The 24,521-nt window shown below is 37.9% G+C and overlaps 1 protein-coding gene across 1 annotated transcript in view; it reads right to left on the minus strand.

The window, feature by feature from the left end:
• The window catches only part of GNB5 (G protein subunit beta 5), a 56,801-nt gene extending 40,760 nt beyond the window's left edge, over positions 1-16,041 (minus strand). Inside the window, exon 1 of the mRNA XM_007479968.3 lies at positions 15,404-16,041. Coding sequence (XP_007480030.2) covers positions 15,404-15,515 — 112 coding nt within the window. The 5' untranslated portion in view covers positions 15,516-16,041. The remainder of the gene's footprint in view (positions 1-15,403) is intronic.
• Between the last annotated feature and the right edge of the window lie 8,480 nt (positions 16,042-24,521).

Below are 24,521 nucleotides of genomic sequence, written 5' to 3' on the forward strand. Positions count from 1 at the left end.
AAAGGGCAGGCTGTCTTTTAGTGCCCTTTCAGCATAGTTCCAAATTGCCCTCCAGAATGGTTGGATCAATTCACAACTCCACCAGCAGTGCATTAATGTTCCAACTTTGCCACATTCCCTCCAGCATTCATTACTTTCCATTGCTGTCATGTTAGCCAATCTGTTAGGTGTGAGGTGGTACCTCAGAGTTGTTTTTATTTACATCTCTCTGATTATAAGAGATTTAGAACACTTTTTTATGTGCTTATTAACAGTTTTGATTTCTTTAACTGAAAATTGCCTATTCATGTCCCTTGCCCATTTATCACTTGGAGAATGACTTGATTTTTTGTACAATTGATTTAGCCCTTTATAAATATGAGTAATTAGATATTTGTCAGAGGTTTTTGTTATGAAGATTGTTTCCCAATTTGTTGCTTCCCTTCTAATTTTGGTTGCATTGGTTTTGTTTGTACAAAATCTTTTTAATTTGATGTAATCAAAATTATTTATTTTACATTTTGTGACTTTTTCTAACTCTTGCTTGGTTTTAAAATCTTTCCTTTCCCAAAGATCTGACATATACTATTCTTTCCTTCTTTATGTTCAAATCATTCACCCATTCTGAGTTTATCTAGGTGTAGGATGTGAGATGTTGATCCAAACCTAATCTCTCTCATACTATCTACCAATTTTCCAGCATTTTTTTTATCAAATAGTGGATTTTGGTCCCCAAAACTGGGATCCTTGAGCATAAAATAAATAAAAGACCAGAACTAAGTGGAAAGTTTGATATTCAAACAGAAAGATCAAGAGAAACATGAAAAGGTAAATAAGAAAGACAGGGAAATGGGGAAAATTTTTTTTATTCAAACTTTCTTATTTAAGGGCTTCAATAAGATCGAATTATTTATATTAGTATATGGGGAAAATGTTATTTGTAACTCTCAAAAATTATATTCACTGTTTTGTTGAGGTCACTTACCCCAAGTCTATTACACTGATCCTCCTTTTATCTCTTTTAGCCAGTACCATATTGTTTTGATGACCACTGCTTCATAGTATAATTTGAGATCTGGGACTGCAAGGTCTCCTTCCTTCACATTTTTTTTCATTATTTCCTTGGATATCCTTGATCTTTTGTTCTTCCAAATGAACGTTGTTATGGTTTTTTTCTAATTTAGTAAAGAAGTTTTTTGGTAGTTCGATGAGTATGGCACTAAATAAGTAAATACGATTTGGTAGGATGGTCATTTTTATGATGTTAGCTTGTCCTACCCATGAGCAGTTAATGTTTTTCCAATTGTTTAGATCTAGTTTTAATTGTGTGGAGAGTGTTTTGTAGTGGTGTTTATATCGTTCCTGTGTTTGTCTTGGCAGATAGATTCCTAAGTATTTTATATTGTCTAGGGTGATATTAAATGGAATTTCTCTTTCTAATTCTTGTTACTGAGATGTGTTGGAGCTATATAGAAATGCTGATGGCATGTGGGTTTATTTTGTTTCCTGCTACTTTGCAAAAGTTGTTGATTATTTCCACTAGCTTTTTAGTTGATTCTCTAGGATTCTTTAAGTAGGCCATCATATCATCTGCAAAGAGTGATAGCTTGGTCTCCTCATTGCCAATTTTAATACCTTCAATTTCTTTTTCTTCTCTAATTGCTACTGCTAGAGTTTCTAGTACAATGTTAAATAACAGGTGATAATGGACATCCATGTCTGAATCCTGATCTTATTGGGAATGCATCTAGTTTATCTCCATTTCAAATGATGTTGGCTGATGGTTTTAGATAAATACTGTTTATTGTTTTAAGGAAAGGCCCTTCTATTCCTATGCTTTCTAGTGTTTTCAATAGGAATGAGTGTTGTATTTTGTCAAAGGCTTTTTCTGTGTCTATTGAGATAGTCATGTGATTTTTGTTGGTTTGCTTGTTGATATGGTCAATTATGTGGATGGTTTTCCTAATATTGAACCACCCTTGTATTCCTGGTATAAATCCCACCTGATCATAATGAATAACCCTCGTAATGACTTGCTGGAGTCTTTTTGCTAGTAATCTATTTAAGATCTTTGCATCTATGTTCATTAAGGAAATTGGTCTATAGTTTTCTTTCTCTGTTTTTAACCTGCCTGGCTTTGGAATCAGTGCCATATTTGTGTCATAAAAGGAAGTTGGTAGAACTCCCTCTTGCATAATTTTGGGATTAGTTGTTCTTTGAATGTTTGGTAGAATTCACTTGTGAATCCATCAGGCCCTGGTGATTTTTTCTTAGAGAGTTCTTTGATGGCTTGTTCAATTTCTCTTTCTGATATGGGAGTATTTAAGAATTCTATTTCTTCTTCTGTTAATCTAGGCAATTTATATTTTTGTAAATATACATCCGTATCACCTAGATTGCCATATTTGTTGCCATATAATTGGGCAAAATAGCTTTTAATGATTTCCTTAGTTCCCTCTTCATTGGAGGTGAGGTCTCCCTTTTCATTTATGATACTGTTAATTTGGTTTTCTTTTTTTCCTTTTTTATTAGATTGACCAGTATTTTGTCTATTTTGTTTGATTTTTCAAAATACCAGCTTCTAGTCTTATTTATTAGTTCAATAGTTCTTTCCCTTTTGATTTTATTAATTTCTCCCTTTATTTTTAGGATCTCTAATTTAGTTTTCATCTGAGGATTTTTGATTTGTTTGCTTTCAAGTTTTTTGATTTGCATGTCCAATTCATTGACCTCTGCCCTCCCTAATTTGTTAATATATGAACTCAAGGATATAAATTCTCCCCTCCCCCCCAGTACTGCTTTGGCTGCATCCCATGGATTTTGAAAGGATGTCTCATCATTGTCATTTTCTTCAATGAAATTATTAATTGTTTCTATGATTTGTTCTCTAACTAACTGATTTTGGAGAATTGTATTATTTAATTTCCAATTAATTTTTAATTTGCCTCTCCATGTACCCTTACTGATTATTATTTTTATTGCATTTATGATCTGAAAAGGTTGCATTTATTTTTTCTGCATTTGTTTGTCATGTTTTTATGCCCCAGTACATGGTCAATCTTTGTGAATGTGCCATGTGCTTCTGAAAAGAAGGTATATTCCTTTTTGTCCCTATTTATTTTTCTCCATATATCCATTAACTCAAATTTTTCTAAGATTTCATTTACATCTGTTACCTCTTTCTTATTTACTTTTTGATTTGATTTATCTAAATTTGATAGTGGTAAGTTCAGGTCTCCCACTAGTATAGTTTTACTATCTTTTTCCTCCTTCAACTCCACTAGTTTCTCCTTTAGAAATTTGGATTCTATACCATTTGGTGCATACATTTTTAGTATGATATTTCCTCATTGTCTATACTGCCTTTTATCAGGATGTATTTACCTTCCATATCCCTTTTAATCATATCTATTCTTACTTTGGCTTTGTCAGATATGATTGTGGCTCCTGCCTTCTTTCTATCAGTTGAGGCCCAATAGGTTTTTCTCTAGCCTTGAATTCTAACCTTGTAAGTGTCTACCCACCTCATATGTGTTTCTTGCAGACAATATATGATAGGATTTTGATTGATAATCTACTCTCCTATTTTTTTCCATTTTATCAGTGAGTTCATCCCATTCACTTTCAAAGTTATGATTGCCACTTGTGTATTCTCCAGCATTTTGATATCCTCTCCTAGTTCTGTCCTTTCTTCTTTTGCTATATCCTTTTAAACCAGTGGTTTGCTTTTAATCAGACCCCCTAATCCCCACCCTTAACAAGCTTCCCTTTCTGCCCCCTCCCTTTTTGTTCCCTTCTTATTTTTTTAGGGTCTGTTAAGTTCCCTCCCCCTCTATTTCCCTGCCTTTTTGTACTCCCTGCCCCTTCCCTCCCCCCCCCTTAGTTTTCCCTTCTTACTTTCCCTGTAGGGTAAGATAGAATTCAATACCCCAATGGATCTAGATGCTCTTCCCTCTCAGAATTGATTTCACTGAGAGTAAGGTTTAAGTATTACCTATTAGCACTCTCTTCCTCTCCTTCTTATAAGAGTATTCTTCCCCTCCCCTTCCCATGTGTATCTTTGTGTGATAAAGATTATCCTATTTATTTTATTTCTTCAAGTATCTCTTGGTGCCATCTTCAATTCCCCCCTCCCTTTTTCTTTTTGCATATCATCTTATAGCACTTATTACCCCAATTTCTTCCTGTGAATGATTCTTCTAATTACTATAATAGTGAATATAATTTTTGAGAGTTACAAATAACATTTTCCCCATATACTAATATAAATAATTTGATCTTATTGAAGCCCTTAAATAAGAAAGTTTGAATAAAAAAATTTTTCCCCATTTCCCTGTCTTTCTTATTTACCTTTTCATGTTTCTCTTGATCTTTCTGTTTGAATATCAAACTTTCCACTTAGTTCTGGTCTTTTATTTACAAATACTTGAAAATCTTCTATTTTGTTGAATGCCCGTACTTTCCCCTGGAAGTATATAGTTAGTTTTGATGGATAGTCGATCCTTGGTTGAAGACCCAATTCTCTCACCTTTCTGAATATCATATTCCAAGCCTTGCGGTCCTTTAGTGTGGAAACTGTCAGATCTTGTGTAATCCTGATTGGTGCTCTTTGATATCTGAATTGTCTCTTTTTGGCTTCTTGTAAAAATTTCTCCTTAGCTTGGAAGCTCTTAAATTTGGCAGTTATATTCCTGGGAGTTGTCTTTTGAGGATTTAGTGTAGAGGGTCTTCTATGAACTCTTTCAATGTCTATTTTTCCCCCTTGTTCAAGAACATCAGGGCAGTTTTCTTGGATAATTTCTTGTAGTATGATGTCAAGATTTCTGTTTATTTCTGGATTTTCAGGAAGACCAATGATTCTCAAATTGTCTCTTCATGCTGTTTTCCCAATCCGTCATCTTTTCAGTGACATATTTTATGTTTTCTTCTATTTTTGTCAGTCTTTTGACTTTGCTTTATTAATTCTTGCTGTTTTGCAAGATCATTGGCTTCCAATTGCCTAATTCTGGTCTTTAAGGACTGGTTTTCCTTTTCGGTTTGGTCTATCCTGCTTTTCATGGCTTCCAGCTGTTTCTCCAATTGGGAGTTCTTGTTATTTTAACTGTTATTTTTTATTTTAACTGTTATTTTCTTTTTGAACTATTTCCCACTTTTCTTGCCAGAAGTCTTCCATCTTTTTGATAAGCTCCAATTTAAATTCTTCAAGAACTTGTGGACAATTTCCATTTTGGGGGGAAGTTTTGGTGCATTTATTTGTATTTCCTCTTCTATTGCCTCTGTAGCCTGGGTTTTTCCTCCATAAAAATTATCCAGGGTTAACACCTTCTTGTTTTTCTTGGTGTTGGGAAGTTGTTGTTCCTGGGGACTGTTTGCCATTACTGTGGTGGTTTTTCATTCCCTTTCCAGTTAGAAATCTGAGTGAGATGGGAAGGCTCTTTATATATGGAGGTAAGGAGAAAGGATTTTGGCTGAGGTCAGCTCTCAAGTCTCTGCAGCTTCTGCTGTTTGCTGCCCCTCTCTGTGCCATCTCCTTGCCAGCACCCACGGTCTTCACTCCTCAGCCTGCTGGGGCCTCAGGTCTAGCTGCTCTCAGGGGTAGGTCCTTAGTGGTCTCAGTCAGCTGCCAAGGACCCAGAGGTGCCCCTCGCTCACTCAAGCTGGCTCTGACTCTGGCTCCATAGGTGGGGTGGGGGAGGGTGGATCAGCTCACGTTTTGGTGGAAGCTTTTTCACCCCCTTATGGTGTGGAAATGTCCAAATCCCATGTACCTTTGGAGCTACATCCTACTGTAGAGTCTCTTGGTTCATATGAATTTGGGTTGGGTTTTTTTTTTTTTTTTTGGCTTTTTGAGGTTGTCTGTATCCATAGGTGGTGAGGAGAGGAAGAGTCCTGTGTCTAGACTGCTGACATGTTTACCTGGGACACAATTTTTAAAAAATCCTTACCTTCTGTCTTGGAATCAGTGCTGTGTATTGGTTCCAAGGCAGAAGAGTGGTAAGGGCTAGGCAATGGGGGTCAAGTGACTTGCCCAGGGTAGGCCGAATTTTAACCTAGGGTTCAAATCTCTAGGCCTGGTTCTCAATCCACTGAACCACCCAGCTTCCCCCTTTGACCTAATTTTTAAAATTTAAAAATCTTAAATTTTTAAAAAATAGCATTTAACTCTACCAAATTCCTTCTTCCTTTGGCTTCTAGAACACTTTGTCATGATTTCCCTTCCTACCATCTGAATGAAGCACAATGAATATTTGGGTGAGAATCAATCCAGAAAGAAACAGAAATTATACTAATTATCTTGGAATTACATACTATAGGTTCGATGTATCAAATATAGCAAACCAAATTAAAAATTTAATTGGGAAGTATTTAACAAAATAAGTAAAAATACAAAATGGCACAGATAATGTTAACATGTGGTTTTCTAAGTTAATAGGTAGCTGACAGGAATCCTTTTGTATGATTTAGTACCTTCTTCCACTTTTCTTTTTCAGTTTGATCCCACTTCTATAGGCCAGATGAACAGAAGAAGGAAATATAAGAGAGGCTTAGGATATATGTCACAAGCCTGGTATGGAGATATAATATAGTAGAAGAATCTTTCAACCTTAGGAGTAGGTGATGAAGGAGAGCAAATTATTTAGCCATCAACTGCTAAAAGCTGAATCACTGATGATTCTTTGACTTGCCTTAATGATAATTTTATTAAAAAGGTGGAAGAAATAATAAGGGAAACTATTAGTCTGGACCTAAATGTGACAATATGGTAAAACTGACTGTTGAACCAACCAATCAACAAGAATTTGTCAAATACTTATTTACTAGGTATGCTAAGTGCTGAAGGAGACATGAGAGGCCCTTTGGGGGTGGATAAGTAAATGCTGTTTCTCAACTGCCTATAACACCGATTTTGAATTTCAATTCTATCAGTATACACTAATGGGAACATTTTTGGAATGCTTCTTTAAACACACTTGGTTTGGTCCCTCTTAGCTGGGATTAGGTGATGGAGCTTCTTGAATATTAACAATCATATATAATTTAGATATTTGCCCCCAAAGACTAATGGGAAGATGGTCAGCAGTGCCAGGGAGATAATGTAACAAATGACTGGATAAGACAGGCTGTTCTACCTAAGGACAGTTCTTTGTGAATTGGGGGGAGAGTAGGATGGAAGATACAGGGAAGATACCTGTTTGAGTGATACATTATTTTTTCCCTCGTCTTTGGGTGATTCCCAATCTTCATGAGGTTGTTTCCAAGCATTCTCAAATGCTGAGTGTAACTAATGCCACAGCTGTTAAAAGAATAGGCACTCGGCCATTCCTGCTGTAGAAGTAGTAGGGTTAGGTGGGGTGAGCAGGACACTCAAAGCTGAACCATCTTCCTCGTAGTGACCAGACTAGGTCACTTTCAGAATGCCAGAAATGAGTCTGTAGTGGGCAGAGCATGGAACTCTTAAAGCATACCTTGTTTCATCCACTCAACCTTTCATTAAAGGTCTTTTTTGCTCCCACAATACCCTAGGAAGGAAAGTGCCAACAATAGAGTAGATAATAATTTTCTAGCCAACTAGGAAAGAAAGTTACAGGGAAGATGGTAGTGAGGCTATGTTAGAACTCATACTAGAATAGTAGAATTCAGGATAGAGTCAGGAGCCCTGCAAAGCGATGGAGCCGGAATGCCCACTGGACCAATCTAACTTGGAGCTAGTACTCATCTTTAGGGAACTCTCTCATAATTCTACATGCTATGTCACCATTGAAATGAACTGAGGCACAAATTTCTGAGTATGTTCACCTTGTTGGTAAAGCTAGCAATGAATAATAAAAAGGGTCTTTAGCTCCTGAGTGAACACAAAGACTTTGAATGAGGGAAGGCAGATCATTTTTATAGGAAAAAGGAAGAGCATCCAAGAACTAGAAAGCAGAATCATAGATGGGAAAACTATATAACTGGCTGGAAGTTTGGAATGCAGGGCTAGCAACAATTGCTCCTTCTATCTTGTCTCTCATTGGTAGTGTCCCAGCAACAACAGACTAGACTTTCTTGAAAGACATCCGTGTTGCAGAGAAAATAGACCAGACCCCCTGGCATTTCCCTGCATCCTTCATGGATAACAGATTTCCTTCAAACAAGAATAGAATAGTGATTAGCAGGAAAACTGAACTTATATGCTTTTAATTAACTCAGAGAAGAAAGCTGAGCTTAACTCAGTGACAATGAAACATGACAGACAATAAACAAAATGTCTGCAGTGTTATAGAATAGAATCAATTACAAAAATAGACACAATATCCATTTGATTTTCTTAGGTGGTGGGATATATATGCATGGGGAAAGAGAAAGGGAGGTGCTATATAAGTAGGATCCCTGATTTGGCTCTCATACAACTCTCATTTCTAATGAAAACACTAGAAAGCAGAGGAATAAAAGGGCCTTTCCTTAAAATAATAAGTAGTATTTTCTTAAAAACCATCAACAAGTATCATCTACAATGGGGACAAGTTAGAAACCTTCCCAATAAGACCAGGAGTGAAGCAAGGATGCCCATTATCACCTCTATTATTTAATATTGTACTAGAAATGCTAGTAGTAGCAATTAGAGAAGAAAAAGAAAAAGAAGAGATTAAAATAAGCAATGAGAAAACTATACTATCACCCCTTGCAGATGATTTGATGATATACTTAGATAATCCTAGAAAACCAACTAAAAAGTTAGTGGAAATAAATAATAACTTTAGCAAAGTTGCAGGATACAAAATAAATCCACATGAATCATCAACATTTTATATATTTCCAATAGAATTCAGTAGCAAGAGTTAAAAAGGGAAACTCCATTTAAAATCACCCTAGACAATATAAAATATTTGGGAATATATTTTCCAAGACAAATGCAGGAATTATATGATCACAATTACAAAACACTTCACACAAATAAAACTAAACCCTGCTTTGGCTCTCAGAAGCAGGTTATTCAATCAGCCTTTCTAGGCCTAGGAGGTTCCTTCAACCATAGGATGTAGACATAAAGTTACCAAGTGAAGTACAAAAGTTGAAAGATTTCTCAAGTTCTGGGACAACCATTTTGGCATTTCAGAAAAATCACTTCATTTCTTCATATGTAAGCAAAAGGTATTAAGTAAGATGACCTTTGTGGTACCTTCAAGTGCTGACATTTTAAGCTTCTAATTCAGAGGTCTGTCCTTTCCATTAGGATTTCGTTATCTTTATTTTTAATTTTTTTAAAAAACCCTTACCTTCTATCTTAGATCAATACTAGGTATTGGTTCTAAGGCAGAAAAGTGGTAAGGGCTAGGCAATGGGGTTCAAGTGACTTGCCCAGGGTCACATAGCTGGGAAGTGTCTGAGTCCAGATTTGAACCCAGGACCTCCCATTTCTAGCCCTGGTTCTCAATCCACTGAGCACCCGGATATCCCCAGGAGTTGTATTTTTAACCAGGGTTGGAATTAATCTGTTATTTACTGATCATTTTATAAATATGATACTCATGATTAAAAAAACTTATGGTTATGCATATAATATATATATATGTATATATATATAAAACAAATGTAAATATTGAGTCAGTACATCAGGTGAAATGTTATAAAAATACTTAACACTGCCCTACTTCTCAATCCTATAAGGTCATTGATAAACTGACCTAAAATTAAACATGCACTCAAGGTACATAATCCTTCTGAAAAGATGCATCTAATGACAATTTAAACTGTGGAGTTGATGAATTTTACATGTAAAGAGATTACACTGGGAATATTTCCTGGATAAGCCAGATATTTTAAATAGAGAAATAGAACTCCTCCTTCATATCTAGGTTTTACTACATTTTTAGAGGGTATTTTTTAAAGACTTCACATGAATAAATCCTCCAAAAGGATATTTTTTCCTGGTTGTAATACAGTTGTACAATGCTTCCAGAACAATCTTTTTATTCACATATTTGGTTAAGATGATTGCTTACATTTATATAATGCTTTAGATTTGAAAAGTATTCTGCTAAAAACATCCTCAATAGTTCTGTACTGCCCACCTTTATTAGTTTGATAACTACTTTTCTACCTTTTTGTCCCTTTCCTTTTTCCTCCAATAAAACTGGATATCTATCTATCTGCTTCCTGAACAGGCTTTTCCATACTTTATGCCCTGAGCATGGAATATCTACCTTTTCCCTTCTTTTAATATTTTATTTTAATAACAAATTTCCACATACATTTTCCAAAGTGATATATGATTCATATTGTCTCCCTTCCTTTTTCCCTCCTCTTTCCCATACCATTTCCCCTCTTCACCCATTTAATTTCTACCCATTTAAAAAGTATAAGTCAAAAATTAATTTCTGGGGCAGCTAGGTAATTCAGTGGTAGAGACCGGGGCTGGAGATGGGAGGTCCTAGGTTCAAATGTGACCTCAGACATTGGTCCTCGGTATTTAGTCACTTAACCCCAATTGCCTACCCCTGGCTGCCTTCCTGCCTAGGAACTGATACTTAATATCAATTCCAAGATGGCAGGGAAGGGTTAAAAAAAGTGGACTCCTCCAGAAAGTTTACTCTTTATCCCTCTACTCAGTAGCAACTTTACCCTCTGCTCTCACATAGCATTTTGTTTTGTGTCTCTCTCTCATATATTTATCCTATTAAACTGTATAATTATTTGGGGATACATTTTACATAGAAATCGGTTTCATGAATACCATATTGGTGGTCATGATGGTGGTTGGGGTGGATTTGGGTATAGAGTGGTTTGTCTAAAAAGATCTGGGGATTTAGATGGACTGCAAGTTCAATATGAGTCAAAAGTGTGATAAGGAACCACTCAAGATAAACATCAATGACATGATATATGTGAGAACATGGTTTTATGAAATAAACATCTGCTTTTTTTTTTTTAGAGTAGCCTCCTAATGGATTGCCCTTCTAGGAACTACCTTAAAAACAAAACAAACAAACCCTGAGCACAAATGGCCAGAATCTTGAATAAATGGTTCCAAACGAAAATATGTTTAGTGTTCACTTGAACCTCCTTTTCCATCCTTCTTTTATCTTAAGCTGGATTTCTAATCAAATGCCTTTCCTTGAGTCCTTGATCTTCTCCTTTCCCTTTCTATTTCCCGGGGCACTGAGAGGGTTAAGTGACTTTCCTGTTACCCAAGGGTGACAGAGGCTGGATTTGAACCCAGGTCTTCCTGACTCTTAAAATAGCTCTCTAACTACTATTTCACACTGCCTTTCAGTTTATACATATAATAGATGTGTATATGTGAATATATCTATCTAGACCAGAGATTTCACTATTGAGGTGAACTTCAACAGCAGAAACTCCAATATAAAACTCATAGATCTACTAAGACATTAAGTGAATTGCTCATCTCACTGAGTTGGTATATTAGAGGGAAGGCTTGAACTCAGGATTTTCCCAATTCCAAAGTTTGGCATTTTTCCATTACATCTCACTGCCTCTCAGTTATGTTGACTATTTAAGGACAATCAATATAATAACAAATGCTGGGGAATACTAATGGAAGGTCTATAAATGAACAAGTAATTTTGGTACCCTTAAGAACAGACCAATGTTTTGGTTAAAATTATATAAAGAGTTTTTTCTGCATCAAGGAGTTGTCTAATTGGAGTTGTCTCTTCCTCTCTCCCTCTCCCTCTCCCTCTCTGTCTCTGCCTCTGTCTCTGTCTCTCTCTCTCTCTTTCTCTCTCTCTCTGTGTTTCTGTCTCTGCCTCTGTTTCTCTCTCCCTCCCTCTCTCTGTCTTTCCCCCTCTCATATATGTATATATACACACACATAAAATATTACTTGTCAAACCTTTGCTCGTATATTTCTTTAAGTGTCTGATTTTCTGGGCTAGACCCAATTTTAGGAAAAGAAAGTGTAAAAAACACACCCCTCATTTTATGTCTTAGAATTGATACTCAGTAGCAGCTATATGACTTGTGTGGCATCACACAGATGGGAAGTGTCCCAGACCAAATTTAAATCCAGATACTCCTGACTCCAGGCTTGGCTATCTATCTATCGAGCCACTTATCCTATCTTTAAAGTGTACTTTTAATAAGATTTTACTAAGAGAAATATTCTTTCTTGGAACAAGCAGTGTGGTTTATAGTTTAGTAAAAATGTGGCCATAAGACCTCTGCATTCATGCATTAGATTAGAGCCTGGGGCCTAAACTGTAATTTCAGAGGGAGCTTCCCAGTGAGGAAAGTCTCCTACCAATGCAGGCTGCTACCTTCTCTGAAACTCATCAGTCACTCAGTCTGTTTGTCTAACTATAATTGGCCAAATGATAGAGGTGGGTCATTATTGCCATCTGCCAGGGTGTTACTGTGCTAATTCTACTTGGCTTCTCTCATTGCTGTCCTTACAACCCATCTTCCCAGAACTGTCACAGTTTCTCATTCATTCAACAAACACATACTGTGTTCCTGTTGAATTCAAGGTACTGTGCTATGTTCTGTGGGGAATAAAAGGAAGAATAAAACATGATCCTTTCCCTCAAAAAGTTTGCAACCTAAAAAAAAATATATATATATATATATTTACATATATATGATAATGGAAATGCATTTGTGATATGTGTCATAAGAGAAGAAAATATGCATGGGAATTCAGAGGGAGGGATTCATTTGGTAAGGGGGATTAGTTCCTGAAGGAGGAGGTATTTGAGATCGCCTTTGAAGGATGGTGAGAATTTTGACAGGGAAGATTCTAGGTATAGAGAATTAAATGTTTTCCTTCTTCTTTTTACCTTCTGTTTTGGGATTAAAATTAAGTATCAGTTCCAAAGCAGAAGAGGGGGTAAGAGCTAGGCAGTTGGGATTAAGTGACTTGCCCAAGGTCATAAAGTTAGGAAATATCTGAGACCAGATTTGAACCCAGGATTTCTTTTCTTCAGGCCTGGCTCTCTATCCATTGAGCTATCTAGCTACTCCTTGGACATAAGTTTTCTAAGAAAAGACTTGGTGGGAGCAGGATGACTATTTTAAATAGCTAAAGAGGATTTATTCTGTTTCCAAGAAAAGGGTATAAAGGGCAGAGGAAAAATTGGTCTAATCGATGCAAGGAGAAACTTCTTACCAATTAGAACTATCCAAAAACTGGGACAAACTACTTTAGCAGGTAGTGAGTTGTCTTTTATTTTCAGATACAGACTGTACAAAGATGGCCTTTGAGGTCTTTTCTAACTCTGATTGTTATTAAAATCTTGAAGATAAGAAAGTGTAGGATTTTGTTAGGGAGAAGCAAGTGATCTATTCTCAATGGAGTAGATTCAGATATTCCTAGGCTTACAATTCTAAATGTCCTTAGATTCCATTTCCCTAACCTACTGGTTTTAAATTTAAAAATGAGGAAACAGGGCACAGCTAGGTGGCTCAGTGAATTGAGAGACAGGTCTAGAGACGGGAGGTTCTAGGTTCAAATCTGGCCTCAGACACTTTTCTAGCTGTGTGACCCTGGGCAAGTCACTTAACCCCCATTGCTTAACCCTTACCACTCTTCTGCCTTGGAACCAACACACTATCGATTCTAAGACAGAATGTAAGGGTTAAAAAAAAGAAGAAAAAAAAAGATGAGGACATTGCGACCCAGACATATTAAATAACTTGCCCAAAGTCACACAGATAGTTTTTGGGGATATATATACACACAATATATGAGGGGCAGTGGTAAAAGGTAAACTAGAGCCAGATTGTTAAAGTCCTTGAATAAGGGCTGAGTGCCTTTAGGAGATCAGTTATTTGCAGATAATGTCTTTCTGAAATCATCTTTATGCAAGTCAGAGAGGTCAGATTTATAGAAGCTACTTTTGAAGTATATTATTCTTCATTTTGAAAAGTCTGTAGAAAAGAACACCTTTCTAAAGTCTGCCTAAATTAAAAACTTGCCAAAATGGAAAGAAGTCATCAAATTGCCTTAGTCATGCCAGTCTTGAATTCTGGTAGTGGTATTGGTATTTTGCTTAAAGTACTCTGCTCTCCTGCTTTATGATCTAACAAAACTACAACTTTATTACTCCAAAGAACCTAATTTAGTCCTAAATCAGGCAATTTTAACTTTTAGAAATTAGTACTTTTTTTTACAACCTTGTCCCCCCTCCCAAACAAAACAATTGCAAAAGTTTCACCAGTCTATTTTCTTTCTGATCAAAAGCAAAGGAAAAAAAAACACTGAAAGGTAAAGAGGAAAAAGGTATCAAATTCACAACTCCTGCTATGATATGCAGGATTACCAAGCAAAGATATCTGTGGGATTGCTATTTCTCCCTCAAGGAAAAGAATAATCATTGTAATTTTCATCTTTGAAGTTTGGGGATAAGCAATAATAATTACTAAGTTATCTATTTCTTGGGGGTGGAATCACCCACTGAGGAAGATCAAAGTGCTTGTCATTTTATTAGCGATTTGACCCATTGTCAAAACTGGTATGAAGTGTCCAGGAGGCTCCAAAAGAATTTAGGGTTCTCAGCTCTCTTCTACCAGCTTTGCATGGTCAGTGATTATATGGCTAGACCAGGAACAAAGGACCATGGCCACACTGGCATTTGGTGGTAAGTCCTATTTGTGGTTACTGGGTCCCACTGGAACTTTCTCCCTTCCCTCATCCCTAACTAGCTACTAACATTTTTTATGCCACACAGCTATTTATGAGGCCTCTGGTATATAAAATTTTCCACATAAATCTCTGTGGGAGGGCTATTTTAACCTCAGCAGTCACAAGCCAAATATGACTTTCATAAACATTTTGTAGGTCACAGAAAAGAATGTAAATCATAGAGGCAGTCTCAGCCCGGCATTCATTCCTGCCTCCCCGCTAACCCCAAGGGTGTATGAAGGATGTCTCTCTCTCTCCGCAGGTCTCCAATTGGGGCAAACCTCGGAAATAGGAATGGTACCCTAGGGAGCACCTGCGGGGTTCGGGGGCGGGGCGAGAAGGGAAGCTGTTTTCCGAGCATCAACAGGCTAGGCTGCAAGAGGCTGCAAAAGAGCCAGGCTTCCTTGGAGCCAGGAAAATCTCCAGGAGGATCACTGTTTCTGCCCTCCCCAACCCCCCCAAACCCGCAAAGGACAAGACGTTACGAGCGCTCGCTAGCTCATAGACTTCTCTCCGCCCCCAACTTGTCCTCTCCCCTGATTAAAGGGCACGAGCGGTTCTTGTTTACCCAGCTGAGTTCTCCACCCATGGGGGAAAAGACAACACTCTTGTCTCCTGGCAGGCAAGAGAGTCACTGTAATTCAGTAGCAGCAGGAACTGCAGCCCTCATCTCCTTTCGGTGCTACCATCCCAGATCCTGATCCCCAGACTTTACCCCCACACCGACCCCCAGGGTCCATCCCCAGCCCCTGGCGCCTCTGGCGCGCTCGACCTTCCCGGGCCCAGGCTCCGCGCACTCACGCTCCACATCATGTAGCTTGGCCCGCTCCTCCTCCAATCTGCTCTTCAGGCTCTCGGCCTCGCTCTTCAGAGATGCCAGGGTCTCGCTCTCGTGCAGCCCCTCGGCTGCCATCTTCCCGGGTTGCGGGGACAGCGAGGGTGCAGAGAGAGGAGAACAGAAGAGAGGAGAGGTGAGAGGAGAGGAGAGGAAGGACAGGAATGGGAAGAGGAGGAAGAGGAACAAGAGAAGGAGGGGCTGGCGGTGGCTGATGCTGATGCTGCTCCAGAGGCTATTGAAGCTCCAGCTGCTGTCTCCCTGAGCGACTGGCCTCTACTTCCTCCCTCTTCCCTCCTCCCTTTCCCGTCACCGTGACGCTACCGGTGGATGGGGAGTCGCTTTTCTTCCCAGCTGCTCAGGAGCCGGGGGATGGGGCCTCCCCAGCCTAGGGTTGCTGAACGAAGTAGGGGAGACTAGGTGCGGTCCCTAAGGTACTGGAGACCTTAGACAGAGGCCCTGCCTCCCAGCCACGCCCAGGGCGTGATGCTCTGGTAAGGACCAATTTGGGCCGCAGCAGATCCTTGATCTTGCTCTGCTTAGGGGATGGTTGGCTAGACAAGTAGCTGTTGTGGACATATTTGATGAGAAGTGATTCATCAGTGTCATGATACCATTAGCGGGTCTTCACTTACCTCCAAGGAATATTATGAAACGTTCAGGTTTGTCCTGGCTTTGAGTAAGAAATAAAATTCACTGGGGGCCATTGATACTTAAGGGACTCCACACTTGCCAGTCACCCCCCCTACACACATACACACCTGATTGAATAGACGTGAGAGTGATCAGTTTGCCCTAAAAAAAGACCTGAGGTCTTTTTAAGTATCAACACTCAACAACTCAAGTAATAAGCATTTATTACTCACTGTGTACCCAAGACATTGTGCTAGGTGCTAGGGTTACAAAGGAAAAGCCCAAACGGTCATTGCCTTCAAGAAGTTTACATATAAACCCATAACTCTTTCCCAAGGTAAACAAAAAAGGGTTTAAACCCTTCAACTTCTACACTGTGCTTTTTCAGCTGATACCAATGTTTGTAGTAATTGGATTTCACACTGTAAGAAAATGTTGGTGGAGTGTGACTTCCTCCAATCCTCTTGAAGTCACACATAGTCTTTAGAGGAGAATGGTAGAGATTAGATAGAACAGGATAGAGAGGAGCGAAGAAATAGGTAATGTTGCAACTCCAATTAGGCATTTTAACTCGGAATAGTGGAAAGCGCTCAAGATCTAAGATTCTTGGACTCTACAAGAATTCTAAATTTCTTGTAGAAATTGATTTAACCAGATACAATAATTACAGTTTTTCATAAGTAGAACAGGAAGCTTCCGGAGATGGTGAGTTTCCTGTCACTAGAGTTTTTCAGGTATATTCTGGCAGGGTGCCTCCTAAATATTATTGATATTTCCTTGTCTGGGCCATGAAGCTAATTTCTCTACAACTGGAGCTGTTTGTAGTGTTACAAATCCTTTTAGGGCATTGCATTCCCCACTCCCCAAACCATTTTTGCCCCCATCCACAGAAAAGATGTAGCCTGTGGGGTATAGAGTGGTGCACAGTATTAAGCAGGAAAAATCAGCCTTCATTCACTAAAAAAACTCCCTTTTAGAGTATCTAGAGTTTATTAAATGTTTGGCGGGCAGAGATGAATGATCCAATTCATGTTTTAGAAAGACTAATTTGACAACTGAGTGGAGAATAGATTGGAGCAGAGAAAGAAATATGGCAAGGAGAACAACCAACTCACTATTACATCAGTCCAGTCACAAGGTGATGAGGTCCTGTGCCAGAGTGGTTGCACAGGGTATCTCATTATCCCTGATCTTCCCAGAGAAAGAGTCTGTTGGTTGGTCTCCCTGCCATACATCTCCCTCCATTCTAACTTATTCTCCGTTCAGTTATCAAATTGGTCTTTCTAAAAATGAGCCTGACCATTCACCTTTCTCCATATAATAAACTCTGTAGGCTTCCTAATAGGGATCTTCCAGTATGAAATCTTTTGTTTGACTTTCAAAGCCTTCCATAACCTAGCCCCTGTCTTCCTTTCAGTTGCCAACCCCCATATTCTTCTGAAGCAGTGACACTGTCCTTCTGGTTCTTTCTTGAACAGGACACTCCATTATCTGTCTGGGCATGTTCATTGACTGTGCCCCATGGAATTCTTTCTCTTCTTATCTCTACTTCTTGGATTTAAGTCTCAACTCAAATCTCAGGTTCTTCAAGAAGCCCTTTACAATTCTCCATAATCTTGATGTCTCTTGGCATACTTCCTCTCTGAAAAACCAGTGTCTATAGTATCTGATAAGCACAGGTATACTAAACCAATTGTAATTCAAAATATTAGTCTGCCTAATATTTTCACATTCCAAAAGAGGACTACTGGGACAGGATCGATGTTCAACCTGAAAGAATCACTCAACAATGGCAATAATTTAGAATTTAGATGATCTGGTTGGGGACTTTTTTTCCCCCTAAATGGGGAGGCCCATCTGGTCTTGCATATTCACATAAGTGGTAATTTAGAGTAGGCCATTCTACTTGGAGGCTATCTCTTTCTTAGGAATCAGAATGACTTTCCCAGAATTGTTAGAGGAAAAAGAAGACAGGATAACAGTCTCTGTGACCCTGTGAGAAAACATTTGAATGGCTGCTAGAGATTCTTCAGTATTTTAGGATAAAGTATGTTTTAGGGGCAGAATACTATAGGGTCTTACAAGCAAACTGGGGGACCAAGCAGTTGTCAAAGGTCTATAATATAGGAAATGTTTGATAAGACTTTAAGTATAGTCATAAAATATATGTATTCTTAAAAGATCATTTTCTGTTTCTTTTTTTAAACACTTACCTTCTGTCTTAGAGTCAATATTGTATATTGGCTCCAGGGCAGAAGAGTGGTAAGGGTTAGACAATGGGGTTTAAGTGACTTGCCCAGGGTCACACAACTAAGAAGTGTCTGAGGTCAAATTTGAACCCAGGACCTCCCATCTCAGGGCCTGACTCTCAATCCACTGAGCCACCCAGATGCCCCCCATTAAATTATTTTTGACTCAAATTAGGTTTTAGAGGGACTTTTTTCAAAGCCCTATTATGGAAGCTCTGGGGAAGAAGGGCTAAGGTCTAACCAGGGTTGCTAGGCATTTTCTTTTTTTTTTTCTTTTATAATATTTTATTTGATCATTTCCAAGCATTATTCATTAAAGACAAAGATCATTTTCTTTTCCTCCCCCAACCCCCCATAGCCGACGCGTGATTCCACTGGGTATCACATGTGTTCTTGATTCGAACCCATTGCCATGTTGTTAATATTTGCATTAGAGTGTTCGTTTAGAGTCTCTCCTCTGTCATGTCCCCTCAACCGCTGTAGTCAGGCAGTTGCTTTTCCTCGGTGTTTCTACTCCCACAGTTTATCCTCTGCTTATGAATAGTGTTTTTTCTCCTAGATCCCTGCAGATTGTTCAGGGACATTACACCGCCACTAATGGAGAAGTCCATTACGTTCGATTATACCATAGTGTATCAGTCTCTGTGTACAATGTTCTCCTGGTTCTGCTTCTCTCGTTCTGCATCACTTCCTGGAGGTTGTTCCAGTTCCCATGGAATTCCTCCACTTTATTATTCCTTTTAGCACAATAGTATTCCATCACCAACATATACCACAATTTGTTCAGCCATTCCCCAATTGATGGGCATCCCCTCGTTTTCCAATTGTTGTCCACCACAAACTAGGCATTTTTTAAGATTTTAGGGCATTACTTATATGAGGTAGAGTTGAAAGTGTCTTTATTGGAATGGAAAAGGTTATGAGAAAATATATGACTGCCAAACTCAGCTTTCCTATTTTTTGAGTAGGTTGTGATGGATGATCATGGGGCTTTATTTCAAACAATCTACTATTTCTGGTCACTCAAGCCTTCTTACCTTTCTTATGCCAAAGGGCCCCTACTTCACTTATAGCCTTTAGAGGAAGTGAAAATTTGGCATGACTAGTTGGAGCTGAGCTTCAGAGTTGCCTTCCAGGGACCACAGCTAATGATGAGGCATCACTGTGGCTTGATTAAATATCAGTTCATAAAAGGAAATCTCTTTTTGAGATTGTAGCTATATAGCCTCCTAATAGTTGAGGGAAAAGAGGAAATAAGGTGAAATGCATCAGGATATATTTGTAAAATTTATATAGACATGGCCCCCAGAAAGTATACAGCCAGCAAGTACATCTCCTATCTGCCTTTAAGGACTGTGAAGGACCAAGTCTGATCTCTGCATCATATCTGTTTAAAAGCAGAGCATTCCAGGTTCCTATGTTCCTTGTATACACAGGAGAAAGCATTTAATAAACCCAATTAACAAGTAGCAAGAAGGGCAGTTAGCCTGCCAAAAAGTGGGGTTGTTTTAAGAGCTGAATGTTCCTGTTTTCACAGTAGATAGAAGTAGGACATAGCCAGTAGAGCAGAACTTTGAATAAAATGTGCTTCAAATAGAATTCCATTTTCACAATACTTAAAGAAACTTCAGAATTTCTGGGTTGCAACCAAAATTCCTTAATATGGATGCTTATTGTTTTCTTTTTAAATTTGCTCCATTAAATTATATGTCAATAAATAGGCTTAATAAATATAAGAACAGTGGCCCTCTGATTTCAAGTCTAGTTCTTTTTTCAATTATGCTGTATTACATTATGTTGGCACTTGAGAGGGTTAACTATTTTTTCTAGAGAATGTTGAGGTTGGAATGAACCTCTGAAGTCATGATAATTTAATTTCTGCAAATTGCAAACTTGATCACAGAGAAGTGTAGGAATTTGCTGAAAGATATACAGCCAGATAGTAGTAGGCTAGAATTCAGACCCTGATCTTCTTTCTCCAGATCCAGGGCATTTCTGCTATGTCAGCCTCCTGTCGTTAAAACTGCATTTGAATGACGTATAAAATATTCTTAAAAGTTGTGGTGCTTTTCAATATTGCACAGTGATTCTGTGGGATTTGCTAAAATAATTCGTTGAAAGCCAGCATAGCATAATGAGAAAAGCATGAGAGTTGGCATCAAGACCCTTGGGTTTGAATGGAAGCTCTGACAGTTAACTTACTTGTGTAATGGATCATTTAACTTTCTCAGTCTCAGTTTTCTTAACGGAGAAATGAGGAAACTAATATGATGCCTATTTTATAAGATTATTATGGTGTATGTTATATGAACCAATATCACCATTGATTTATTAAACATGTCTTAATCCTCATGGAGGCATGTAAATATGAGCCAGAACTGGACGGAGAAAAATGATGAACTGTCTTCTCTATTTTTTAATCTTTATTTTTTTTTGCACCAGATCTGCGATTTGCTGTTAGCAGCTCCTTCCATCAGTGCAGGTCAACTCTGCAACTCGAAGTCAGGTTACAGGTTTTTAATTAGGGCCTGGGCAATAAACAGAGCCATGAATGTTGATGGAGGGGGGGTGGGGTGGAATTATGTCTTTATTTTCACTAAGCTCTAATTGAAATTTAGCAGGAAATTTAGAATTTTGGCAACAAACATTATTCTAAGAAGAGGTTTTAAGGTTTTGTCAGACTTACCAAAGGGGTCTATGACATAAAAAAGTTAAGAACCCCTTTTTTTTAGAATGTTGCCATGGACACTTATATGACTTGCCTATGGTCAACCAGCTATTTTCTCTTGTCAGTGGAATTTCTTCATCCCAAGTCTTTCTGATTTCTTTCACCTGTTCTCTAGCTACTTTTAACAAGTTTTGTTGAATCATCTTCCCTAAATAAAAACATGTAACTCAGAAAATCATTCCTCCTGACTTTTCCCTTCCCCCAAGTTTCAAAATATCTTTGGGTTGTTTGTTGCTTCACAGTGGGTTATAGGAAGGAGAGTTTTTCTCCTTTGCTGGAATCCTGCAGGTGTGTGTAATAATTCCTGTTATCAGGCACATAATATTGAGAGAGATGAAGGCACTTTCCTAAGCTTCCTCGAAAAGGATCATGAAGGTCCTTTAAAGGCCTCGATTTCATTCAGCTCTCAGTTTACTGTCATTCTCAGATAGGCCAATCTTTACTCTTCAAATGAGGACAAATATTCTCTTGAAGAACAAGGAGTTAGTTATCCTAGGAATTTTTATGGAGTGGTTCTTCAAAAATCACCAGAACAGGGCTCTGTTCATGGGCATTTTTCCCCACTCAGTTTTGTTGCATATTCCATAAAGAGACAACTGAGAGAAGAAGAAAGTGTTAATAATAACAATAAATAGCTAGCATTCATATAGCTCTTGCAAAGTGCTTTGTGAATATTGTTTCATTTTATCTTTACAACAACCCTGGAAGGTAGGTATAATTATTATCATCCCAATTTCCCAGATGAGGAAATTGAAGTAGATAAAGTGACTTGCCCAGTTAGTAAGTGTCTGAGACAGAATTTGAACTCTGGTCTTCCTTATCTAGTTATCTATCTCATTTCTCTCCTGGTTACTCTAAGCAACGTAGAAAGTATATTTTTATCTATAAATCCCAACCAGTTGGCACATGAATGCTTATTAAATGCTTTTTGCATGGAATTAAATTAAATAACCATATATCGGCGAGAATACTTGTGTTGTTTAAAAATGCCATGAGTAATTGAAATTCACACCTTTATATGAAAAGTCCAAGCTACATAACAAAAATTGGTGTCTTACCAATGCTGCACATACTGAACAGTAGCTGAGTTGTTGAGATCGGATGAAAACAGGTCTCAAAGCCCTTTGCTTGAAACATTTGTCACAGGAACCAAATACATTAACCAAAAAAGTCTGATCACACATCCTTTAAGCTGGATGGTACTGAAAAAGAAAAAAGTAGAAATTCTAAATTTTTTTTTGTTTTTTATAATGGCAAAGGGGTTAAATCATATAATGTAAATAAAACACCTGCAAACATTAAAGTGATACACACACATACACGCAAGCATACACGTACATATTTGTATTAGATATATTTCTGTTCAGCCCTGAAATGAGGAGTTTTATTGGTGTAGGAAACTTCCAGCAAAGAAAGGACTGCTATTAATATATGCCAGCAGCTGTTCTGCTACTTATAGTTGCCTGGGGGCAAAGAGAGGCTAAGTGACTTGCCCATGGTCATAAAACAAGTATGTGTTAGAAATGAGATTTGAACTCAATGCCTTTAAGAACTCAATGCTGTTATCTCTTAAGTATTCAGTATACTTTCTCTTATATAAATATGTTATCAGTATCACCAGTTAAGCATTTATTAAGTACCGACCATGTGTGAGGCACAGTGCTAAGTTTGGCGTGTCTGTGAGGAAGATTTCCTTTTCTCCAAGGGATTCACTTTTCATTGGGGAGACATTATGGACATATATTGATATATTCAAAAGAGAGATGGGAAAGGGTCATTAGCAGCTGGGAGTATTAGGAAGGACTTCATTAGCAGGCTGCTCTTGAGCTGAGTCATAAAGAGACTTCTATGAGGCCATGGGTAGAAAAGTAGATTCCAGGCATGGAGAACAGAAAATGAAAAGACAGGGAGATGGAAGATGGCAAGCCATGTATGAGAAACAGTAAGACTGGTTGGGTTGAAGTATAGTATGTGTGTAAAGGGGAATAATTTTTTCTTACCCTTCTTCCTTTCCCCCTCCCAGAGCTGACAAGCAATTCAATCTGTGTTATACATGTATTATCACGCAAAACATATTTCCATATTATTTATTTTTGTAAGTGAATAATCTTTTAAAACCCAAACCCCCAAGCATATGCCTAAATAAACAAGTGATAAATCACGTTTTAATCGGCATTTCTGCTCCAACAGTTCTTTCTTGAGATGTGAATTGCATTCTTTCTCATAAATCTCTCAGAATTGTCCTAGATTATTGTATTATTAGTAGTAGCAAAGTCTATCTATCACATTTGATCATTCCACAATATTGCAGTTACTGTGTATAATGTTCTCTTGGTTCTGCTTATTTCACTCTGCATCAGTTCACACAGGTCTTTCTAGCTTTTTCTGAATCATCATTCCTTATAGCATAATAGTATTCCATCTATCACCATATGTTTAGCCATTCCCCAGTTTATAGACATCCCTTTAGTTTCCAATTCTTTGCTACTACAAAAAGAACAACTATAAATATTTTTGTACAAATAGGTCCTTTCCCATTTTAAAAATATCATTGGGATATAATTCTAGTAGTGGCATTACTGGATCAAAAGGTATGTATTCTTTTATAGCCTAAAGGGGAATAATCTAAAAAAGTAAATAATCTAGAATAAGGCTGAAAAGATAGGTTAGGTCTAGGTGGTGAAGGGTTTTAAGTAATTAACAGGAATTTCTATTTAATCCTAGAGATAATAGCAACCACTGGACTTAATTGAATAGAAGAGTGAAGGAGTGAAATCTGTGCTTTAGGAAAATCACTTTGGTAGCTCTGTAGAGGATGGATTGGAATGTGGAGAAATTTTTGTAATGGAGACCAGTTGGGAGGTTATTGCAATAGTCCAGATAAGAACTGATGAGGGCCTGTAATAGATTGGTTACTTCATAAATGGAGCGAAGGAGTTGTATGGAGTTGTATGAGGGATGTTGAGGAGATATCAGTTCTGGCAACTAGATTGATCTGTGAGATGAGTAAGAGTAAGGAATCAAGAGGATAACACTAAGGTTATGCATTTTGGTGATTGGAGGGACAAAGTGATGCCCTCACTCTATGGAAATTTGGAAGAGGGGTTGATTTTGAGAGGCAAGAGAATGAGTTCTATTATGGAATGTAGAGTTTTGGAATACCTATGGGACATCCATTTAGAAATGTCTAATAAGATGTTGATTAATGCAGGACTTGTGCTCAGGAGAAAGACTAGGGTTGGATTTAGAGATTTGGGAGTTATTTGCAGAGGGATGATATTTATATGATATTTATACTGTAGGAGCTGGGGCCACAACAAAAGAGATTAAAACAAGGTTTCTTAACCATGAATTTGTTTTTTATTTCTTTATTTTTAACATTAATTAAAACTTTTTTTGAGTTCCAAATTCCCCTCTTCCCATTCTTCTCCTATGCATCAAGAAGGGAAGCAATATAATCATTTATGAAACTTT

Source organism: Monodelphis domestica, chromosome 1 (assembly GCF_027887165.1).
Source record: "Monodelphis domestica isolate mMonDom1 chromosome 1, mMonDom1.pri, whole genome shotgun sequence".
In the NCBI taxonomy this organism is placed as follows: Eukaryota; Metazoa; Chordata; class Mammalia; order Didelphimorphia; family Didelphidae; genus Monodelphis; species Monodelphis domestica.